Source organism: Chrysochloris asiatica, unplaced genomic scaffold, assembly GCF_000296735.1.
Source record: "Chrysochloris asiatica unplaced genomic scaffold, ChrAsi1.0 scaffold00079, whole genome shotgun sequence".
NCBI classification, from domain to species: Eukaryota; Metazoa; Chordata; class Mammalia; order Afrosoricida; family Chrysochloridae; genus Chrysochloris; species Chrysochloris asiatica.
The window spans coordinates 3,120,122-3,129,796 of NW_006408597.1; the positions used below are offsets into that span (position 1 = coordinate 3,120,122).

Consider the following 9,675-nt stretch of genomic DNA (forward strand, 5'->3'; position numbering starts at 1 on the left):
TTTACCTCTGTCCCACTTAACCCATGCAAACCTGCCTAATTGTTTGATAGGAACTTTTTTAAAGTCTTTTGATTGTAAAGGTAATACATGCTCGTGGCAGTGTGACAGAAAGTCATAAGTGCTGGTCTCTTATGTTGACACAAAGCCTGCTGCTCTTTCAAAGGTGAATGTTGCACAGTAATGTGGCTTGTTTGTTAATAGTAATTAAATTCCACTCTGATTAGCAGCGCCTTTCTCATTCACAGAGAGATCACAGTATTGAGACATTGTGCCACATCTTAATATGCACTATTGACAAATATATTGTGTATCTCTTTTCTAGTAGTAATGTTTCTAGAGAACAGAATGAGTCCTAACTCCTTCCTCTGTGTGCACGGGAAAGGAATACACAAAACAATGAACTAATACACAGTTTTCGGTTTTGTTTTTCAGTCAACTGTGAAGCTCTTCATCGATGGGAAATTTGTTGACTCCAAAAGTGATAAATGGATTGACATCCACAACCCAGTAAGCAAAGCTTAGGAACTAAAACTAGAGTTTTAGAATCATGGTGGGAAAGCGGGAACCTGGGTAGCTATCATGAAGTACGTCCTGCTGCCTCTGAATGGATGGAGAATGTAGAAGGTGGGGAAGTACCAGAGTGTGGTGTGCTGCTTTTTCTTATCAGGCCACCAATGAGGTCATTGGTCGAGTCCCTCAGGCCACCAAGGCTGAAATGGATGCAGCTCTTGCTTCCTGCAAGCGGGCTTTTCCTACATGGGCAGACACTTCCGTATTAAGCCGTCAGCAGGTCCTGCTCCGCTATCAACAACTTATTAAAGAAAACTTGGTAAGAAATTTGAATGGTATAATTTTCCAAATTGATGCCTAAGGGATACTTGTTACTCCCACAGAAGCCCTGTTAGTTGACTTCCCTAACTCTACCACCCAGAGTCAAAGATTCTACAATTCATAGAGGCATTGACCATTACCCTCTTCCAAGTACTGCTTCTCCCCAGGTGTATTCTTCTCTGGTTACCTGAGAACTAAAAAGGAGCACATCTTGTATTTGTTTCTGTTTGTGTCTTTTCTCTCTAGAAAGAAATTGCCAGGTTAATCACGTTGGAACAAGGAAAGACCCTAGCTGATGCCGAAGGAGATGTATTTCGAGGCCTTCGTAAGCTGGGATTCATTCATGGGAGCAGTTCAGGGAAGGAGCAAAAAAATCGAGTATGGGAAGCAAAGATCACAAAATGGCAGGCTGCTTCTTTATGTAGCTATTTCTCTCCCTTCATATCTTTTTTAATACTTGTGAAAAATGACAGTATTTCTCAGATATATGTGAGATTTATACTGCATTATTTTACTTGAATGATCTCCTAGTAGGTATATGCATTTCACTTGTCTTTTTCCCATTTGGAGACAATTGGATTTTGTACAACCCCTTCACATGGAAGAAGCACAAGTCAGTGTTTCTTTCTTCATCACTGACCTGAGGCACTCACTCCTGTGTGAAGAGCTAGGTGGTGGTGGTGGTGGTAGTGAACCGTAAAGGCAGTTTGGATTTCTGGGGCTGTAAATCTTTCTCCCGCAGAGTGACTGGTAGATCAAACTGCTGACCTTGCTCTTCGCAGTTCAAGTCATCATCCAGTACACTCCTGGGGCTCCTTCAAGAGCTCGAGAGAACATGACACAGCTAAGTAGCTTGCAGTATGGAAAGCCAGTAGCCTGTCTTCTTTTCTGTTCCAGAGGTGGTTGAACATGCATGTAGTGTGACATCCCTCTTGCTGGGAGAGACCATGCCATCCATTACCAAAGACATGGACCTTTATTCCTATCGTCTGCCTCTGGGGGTGTGTGCAGGCATTGCTCCGTTCAATTTTCCTGCCATGATCCCCCTTTGGATGTTTCCCATGGCCATGGTGTGTGGAAATACCTTCCTAATGAAACCATCAGAGCGAGTCCCTGGAGCAACTATGCTTCTTGCTAAATTGCTGCAGGACTCTGGTGCTCCTGATGGAACACTGAACATCATTCATGGACAGCATGAAGGTAACTGCCCATCTACATGTGACTGTTAATCTGGCTACCAAAAAATGCTGAGTCAAGGTGTGTGGTGAAGGGGGCATTTTAGGAAGAGAAACGTATGGAGTAAGGATTTACCAGTAAGTAACCTGTGTTCAAAGGCAATGTTTGTAGACTGTTTTGCCATCTCTGTGTATACATTGGGAGACCAAAATATGGATTAGGGCTAGACACAGATTAAAGTTTTCACTTCAATATTGAGAATTCTTGAGGATATTTATTGCCAAGAATTTGTAGACTTCAGAGAGACTGAAGGCCTTCTAATTCTTATAATAATAGCTAATACTTTAATTTCCTGATGTGGCACTGTACGTTAAGCATCAGGCTGCTAACCACAAGGCCAGCAGTTCAAAACCACCAGTAGCTCCTTGGAAACCCTATACTAGGTCACTGTGAGTCAGAACTGCCTCGACGGCACTTAACAATAACAATACTTAAATAGTGCTTCTGAGTTCCAGGCACTGTCTGTAGTGTTTCTCATATATTATGCCATTTAATCCTTACTCTTTGAAGTAGGTACTATTGTTTTTCCATTTTTCAAATGAGAAAATTAGAGCACAGTGAAGTAAAAAAATTGCTCCTACTGTTGGAAATTGTCAAAGCCAGGCTCTGTGTACCCAAAAAGACTATTTTTGCTTTTAAACTCTGTATCATATTGCCTCTCATATGGAAGCCATAATAGTATCTGAGAACCCATGTATACAACTATAGTTGAGGAAATAATCATTTTTCAAAGACAAAAAGGAAGGGTCAAGTATTGAAAGAAAGTCTGTTGCTTTGGAGGAAAATAACAATTGTAGCCTGCAGTTAGATCAGAAGTACGAGGGCTTCAAAGATCTTGTAGAAAATGGAATTAAAAGATAATGGAATTTTTCCATGGATATTTTGAAGCCCCCTCATAGCAATTTTCAAAGAGCAAATGAGAAAATGATAAAGAAGAAGGACTAAATAAAATTTGTAATTATAAAGAATTTAAGAAAAACAAATAAGGAGAGAACTTCAAATGAGAATCCAGGGTAGAAAAACAAAAATGTGAACTTCTCTAATTTCTAACAGTGAAGAGAGGGAATTTTGCATTCCCTGTAGTTTTTGTTCCTTTGTGGTGATTATTTTTTTTCTTACAGCTGTAAACTTTATTTGTGATCATCCAGACATCAAAGCAATCAGCTTTGTGGGATCCAACCAGGCGGGAGAGTACATTTTCGAGAGAGGGTCAAGACATGGCAAGAGAGTGCAAGCCAATATGGTGACTTCTTATTCCTTTTCCTAATCTCTATGATATGTTAAAATGACCTAGCTACACCCCTTTAGCAGAAGAACCACTTTAATGCCAGTTTCTTACTTAGAATTTCACTCTGAATGTCTCTCCTTGAACCTTGTACCTAATTAGTCTATTAAGTCATTTTATTCACCAGCACAGTCCTCCCTAAGAATGTTTTTAAAATTCTTTGGGCTTCAGTGATTAACAGCCAGATTCTAATTCTGGGCCTTTTTCTTCTTGCCTATCCTGTTCTCTGCCTTATACCATGCTTCTAGCCCTTAATCTTTCCTTCTTTTAAGGAGCGTTCTTATCATGAAGATATAATTTTAAGGGCCCACTCTATTTAAGGCACTGGGAAGAGCCAGCTAATGCCATAGAAGTGTGGCTTACTTGGTTGCATAGTTCTGCTGTTCTCTTACTAGTTTCTTGCCAAATTCACAGTTAACTGTTACTGGGCAGTTATTTGATACTAAACTCCAGTTGCATTTCTCACCCTGGGGCTAATGGAACAGAAAGGATAACAACCTATGCACAAAGTTGGCAACTATTTGTGACATATGCTTTCCTTTCATGACTGAATCTGTTTTGGTCAGTTTCATTTATGCCTCTCCCAGTTCACTACATTGTGTGTATTCTGTGTTCAACATTATGTGTACTGGTATAAAACTAAGAAGATATGGTATCACCTACACACTCAACTATAATGCTGTGTATGGAAATGTGTATATAGAAATTTGCCATAATGCCACATTACATAGAAAAGACGTTTCTAAGACTCTACCTAGAAGCAAGTTAATTTTCTAGAAATTGTTTTTTAGATCCACCTTCCATGTTTCTTTGCAGCTAGCTCCTAGCATTATTGGAGTCCTGGTATGGCGCTGTGGGTTAATGTGCCAGACTTCAAAGCCATTTGAACTACAAGGTTGGCGGTTCAAGTTCACCAGCTGCTCCTCGGAAACCCTATGCAGGGTCAATGGGTCGGAACCGACTCGACAGCACTTAACAACAACAACTAGCATTATTATTGGTGTTTCTTTTGTTTATATCGGTCTTCTTATAACTGGAAACTCCAGAAAGATGTTTAGTTCTTTCCTGTCTAACTCAGGAAAGAGAAGGCATTCTGCTTGACTCTGATATGCAAATGTCTAGCCAGTTAATTTGACTGAATGTGATGGGATTTTTATGGGAAAGAGAGGAAAGTTTGCTCTAAATAAACACATATCAGCTGCCAAAATGATGAAACAGTCACCTGAAAACTTGCTTAACAGGGCCAAGACTTCAGCAGTATCAAAATTATAATCTTTATGCCCTCAAAGCAACAGATTATGAAATCTCTAGTCCTTGCCTTTAAAATTCTCTTTTGAAGTCTGATTCTTTGCTTAATTTCTTAATGTAATTATATTTGGTCAAGAAAGACTTGTGTACTTTGTGCTTATATAGGGAGCCAAGAACCATGGAGTTGTCATGCCAGATGCTAATAAGGAAAACACACTGAACCAGCTGGTTGGGGCAGCGTTTGGAGCTGCTGGTCAGCGCTGCATGGCTCTTTCAACAGCGATCCTTGTTGGAGAAGCCAAGAAGTGGCTGCCAGAACTAGTGGAGCGAGCCAAAAACCTGAGAGTCAATGCAGGTAATCACCTACCTAGCTCCATTAGATCTGATGTGTGGCTCTAAACCCTTGATTTTAGCACTGGCCTGGGAGGCAATCATATCTGTTCTTACCATTGTTTTCTTATATTTGGCATTTGGATTCATCTTTTTGTTAATAGTCATAATTCACTTTACTAAAGACTTTAAATCCCTGATGTTTTGCAGGAGACCAGCCTGGAGCTGATCTTGGCCCTCTGATTACTCCCCAGGCCAAAGAGCGAGTCTGTAATCTGATTGACAGTGGAACCAAGGAGGGAGCTTCCATCCTTCTTGATGGACGAAGAATTAAAGTCAAAGGCTATGAAAATGGCAACTTTGTTGGACCAACCATCATCTCAAATGTCAAGGTGCCCAAGCAGAGATAATAGGTCATTGATAATCTGTGATTACAGGCAGTGACTGGGTTATGAACATCCAACTACAAACAACTCTTACTTGCCCTTTAATGCTATGTAAATTTGTACTCACTTTGAAATGACTGAACCCACCCTTACTGGAAACATATTCCTTAGCACATTCACCTTCATTTGCTGCGCTTGCAGCTTTTAAATCATTAAAAAGGCTTTGAGCCTTTTCTTGCTCTAACCCACCAAAAACCCACACCCACTGCCATTGAGTCAGGTGTCCTTATATAGGGCTTCCAAGCCTGTAAATCTTATCAGGAGCAGAAAGCCTCATGTTTCTCCTGTGGAGCCACTGGTGAGTTTGAACTGCAGACCTTGTGGTTAGCAGTCCAGCACTTATCCTGCAGCACCACCCGGGCTCCTTCTTCTTCACTAAAGTAAGACTAAATAAGTATTGTCTGCACTTGTTTTGACTTACCTTCATATGGAATTGCAAGATAATGAAGTTTTTCTACAAAATTTCTAAAGTCCCTCCAAATAGCTATTTCAATGTCTCAGTCAATATGGCAATCACTCAATATTTATTCAATGCCCAGTTTGTGCCCAACACTTTACTGTATCTTTACCAGAAAATGACAAAAGACAAATAACTGATCTGTCAGATTTTATTTATCAAAATTCTGAAAGTCTTAAGATGACTAAATTAATGTTAGGAGAGTTTTTTTTTAATTCTTCATTAATCTATTATAATCCTGAATAAGAAGTTGAATGTTAGTAGAAATTATGAACTCTCTTGCTATAAAACCATAGAGAACAGTCTACTTTTCAGCAACAAACATAACTGACTAAGCTGTGGTAGTCAAGGATGTTCTGAATATTTTGATCCGATATCAAAATATAAATGTACAAATTCATTTGGGAGACAAAGGGTTGAAGGAGAATGAATTGCGATTGTTACCAAAAACTTAGCACAGGGTTTTTTTAACAGAAAATGTCTCCTGTTGTGTTTAACATGCAACTCATTTATAAAAATGAGTTTTCATTTAAAAAAAAAAAAATGAGTTTTCATGAATATTTTCAATAACAACTTTTAAATTAACAAGTTGTACAATGTTAGAGCTAACAATGGGTCATGAGACCTCAAAGAACAGTGCTGGAAGGAAAGGTTAATAGGATGTTAAAAGGAGTTTCAAGTTGTTTATATAATTGGAGCATGGCAATAGAACACAGAGAAGAGGATTTAAGATTAAGAGACTGCTAACATGAATGCTGTCCATGTAAATGATGGCTAATATGTCAAAATAATAAGCTTAGAATCTAAGAGCTGACCTCTTTTCTGGATGCCTCATTCTTGGCAGCCAAATATGACCTGTTATAAAGAGGAGATTTTTGGTCCAGTTCTTGTGGTTCTGGAGACAGACACATTGGATGAAGCGATCAAGATTGTCAATGACAATCCATATGGAAATGGAACTGCCATCTTCACCACCAATGGAGCCACTGCTCGGAAATACTCCCACCTCGTGGATGTTGGACAGGTTTGTGAACAGAACTTTAGGAGATTTTTATAGCCATTTCCTGTTTCCTGTCTGAGGGAGACAGTAAACAGTGTTCAGTCATTGCAACTTAAAAATGACCCCTCTAATCTCCCAGAATGCCACTTTTCTTCCTGAGGAATGAAAATTCCCAGGATGGAAGATGGGGTGGAAGGTGGGCATTAAACTGATCTCTCTGGGTTTTTTGGTTTTTTTTTGGCTTGTATCTGGAGAGTTCCTTTGTGTGAGTTATTTTCTTAGTATTTGATATGGATATGTTCTGTTTTAGGTGGGTGTGAATGTCCCCATTCCTGTGCCTTTGCCAATGTTCTCATTCACCGGGTCTCGATCTTCCTTCAGGGGAGACACCAATTTCTATGGCAAACAGGTAACTTTAAAAAAAATTTTTTTTTCTCTAAGAAACTTTCTTGAACGTGTTTCAGGAGTAAGGATTCTGCAGAGAAAGACCTGCCAGCAGCTTCTGTGAGGTCATATGTAGTTCAGCAATGTTGTCAGTAGGTCCCCTAGAAAAGATTGAAAAGTTCACAAGATTTTGCTAAAGCTGTTTCTTCCTGAATAACTCAAGGTGATACAGTGTTGGGTAAGGAGCTTTTGTATATGCTGTAAACTTTCACTCAATTCACAATAAAAAGTTTAAATTTTAAAAAGTGATGAAAAGAGGAGACATGAAATCCCAGGGAATGTACGCTAATTCTCTTCATTTTACTTTACTCTGTTTAGGGCATCCAGTTCTATACTCAGCTGAAGACCATCACTTCTCAGTGGAAAGAAGAAGATGCCACTCTCTCCTCACCTGCAGTAGTCATGCCTACCATGGGCCGTTAGAAACAAGTCTGTTCCAGACTCAGTCCAGCCTGAGTAATCACCTGTATTCTTGACCAACTTCACTTGTCAACTTCGTTCAGATAAATAACCATTCCCTAGGATTGGAATACCTTGTAGCTAAAATCTTTCTCAGGACCAGTAGTCCCTGCAAAGTTGCTATAAGGAGACTCCTAGTGTAACTTTAAACCCAGATATTCACTTGCTCTTCCTACTTCTATTCTGAGGTAACTAACTGTGAAATGCTTATTGGGAAGGAGAGTTTAAGATGTTTTCTAAAAACTGTTCCTTTTTCTTGAAGGCTAATTTATGTAAAGATCTTCTAGTCACTGGAAGAGGAACTTCTGGGTGGAGAAATAAGACAGAAACAGCTCACCCTTTGGTTGGTTCTCAAACATAACCCCACACTACACAAAATAGAACCCATTTCTATTTAACCCAAAGGTTGACAACTGCTTTCTTTTCTACCAAATGCCACTTTGTTTTCCTAGCATAACCACTACTTAATTCTATCATTGCCTTTTAAAATCACCACTTCTCAAGAATACCTCAGTATGTATTGGATAAATCACTGTTTTTGTTATGCATGACAAATGTTAAATTTCAGGGTTTGCATCAGAAGTCATTAGTTAATGCTTCAGCCATTATTAACTAAGGCCTCTAAGATGCAAAAAATGTTTTAAGAAAACTTGTTATTTAGAAAACTGATATCAATAGTTATTTTAGGCCCAGAAATCAAGGAGGTGTTCTAACCATGAAAATGGATAAGAAACTTGCCTTAAGTGAGACTGGCTGATATGACTTGCCTTACTAGAATTTGGTATGTTCTTTCCTCTTGCCTGCATTTCTCATTAGTGATACTTAAAAATGAAAGCACACTTACGAGTTTGTGCTGTGCTGTGCTGTGCTGGACAGAATGGCTTCGGTCTTTTTTGCTCTACCATCTCCACTACCCCTGACTTTCTGATTAGGGTTTTTACGCAGTGAACTAGAAGGCCTATGGAGTACTCTCTGGTGCACAGCCAGATGGCATAGGTCATTGTTTTTCTGCTTCCTCATTAGTCACTTGCATAGTGCTAACCTACTCCATGAGGGTTATTTAGTGAATTAAGGATGGTGAGACACTCAAAATATTTGTGTACTCTACGGACTTTAGGATTATAAATTCTACTTGTTGCATAGAATATCAGAATTTTTCATCATTAAAGGTGACTGAAATGTTAAAAAAATGCATTTAAAACCTTGTTGTTATGTGCTGTGGAGTCAGTTCCGACTCATAGCGACCCTGTACAGGGTTTCTGAGGCTGTAAATCTTTACGGGAGCAGAAAGCCTCATCTTTCTCCTGCGGGTCTTTTTTTGGGTGGGGGAGCTTGTCTCCCTTTAGGTAAGGCAACAGAAATTTGTATTTTGAGAACAGACTGCCCCTTGGTTTACCTCAGCAAGTCCTGGTAGCACAGTGGTTCAAATTCAGCTGCTAACCAGAAGATCAGTGGTTCAAACTCACTTGCTGCTCCATGGGAGAAAGCTGTGACAATCTGCTCCCATAAAGATTTACAACCTTGGGGACCCTGTGGGGTAGCTCTACTCTGCCCTGTACCGTCACTAGGAGTTGGTTTTGGTGTAGTTGATCTCTGTCACAGCTGGCAAACTAGTAGTGACAGTTAATCCAGCCCAACAGCTACAGGCTGGATTGAATACAAGGTTATATTGTCTAAATTCCAAGTGGAATTAAATATAGGCGCCTAAGTTTTCCTTACATCTAAGGGAAATCACTTTTTTAAAAATACTGATTAATCAGACTTATGTTGCTATAATTGGAATCAGTTTATTTACTCACCTGGTCAGATACTTGCTTGTTAAGAAATGAGAAACTTGCTTGTTAAGAAATAAGAAACTCAGAACAGTTTCTTATTTCTTAAGATGAATAAAAAAAAAAATCTTTACATTTATGATCATTGCTAATAATAGCTAATGAAT

General features: G+C 39.2%; 1 protein-coding gene across 2 annotated transcripts in view; it reads left to right on the forward strand.

Annotated features, from left to right (window-relative positions):
- Nucleotides 1-7,979, forward strand: part of ALDH6A1 (aldehyde dehydrogenase 6 family, member A1) — a 22,182-nt gene extending 14,203 nt beyond the window's left edge. The window contains exons 3-12 of one of the 2 annotated variants that reach the window (XM_006865534.1): nt 433-507; nt 668-790; nt 1,078-1,156; nt 1,729-2,031; nt 3,189-3,310; nt 4,766-4,955; nt 5,141-5,322; nt 6,678-6,857; nt 7,144-7,242; nt 7,596-7,946. In XM_006865534.1, the coding sequence (XP_006865596.1) occupies nt 433-507; nt 668-790; nt 1,078-1,156; nt 1,729-2,031; nt 3,189-3,310; nt 4,766-4,955; nt 5,141-5,322; nt 6,678-6,857; nt 7,144-7,242; nt 7,596-7,700 (1,458 nt within the window). In that variant the 3' untranslated portion in view covers nt 7,701-7,946. Of the gene's footprint in view, nt 1-432; nt 508-667; nt 830-1,077; nt 1,157-1,728; nt 2,032-3,188; nt 3,311-4,765; nt 4,956-5,140; nt 5,323-6,677; nt 6,858-7,143; nt 7,243-7,595 lie in introns of both variants that reach the window. The other variant, XM_006865533.1, reaches the window with a different exon arrangement.
- The last annotated feature ends 1,696 nt before the right edge of the window (nt 7,980-9,675 follow it).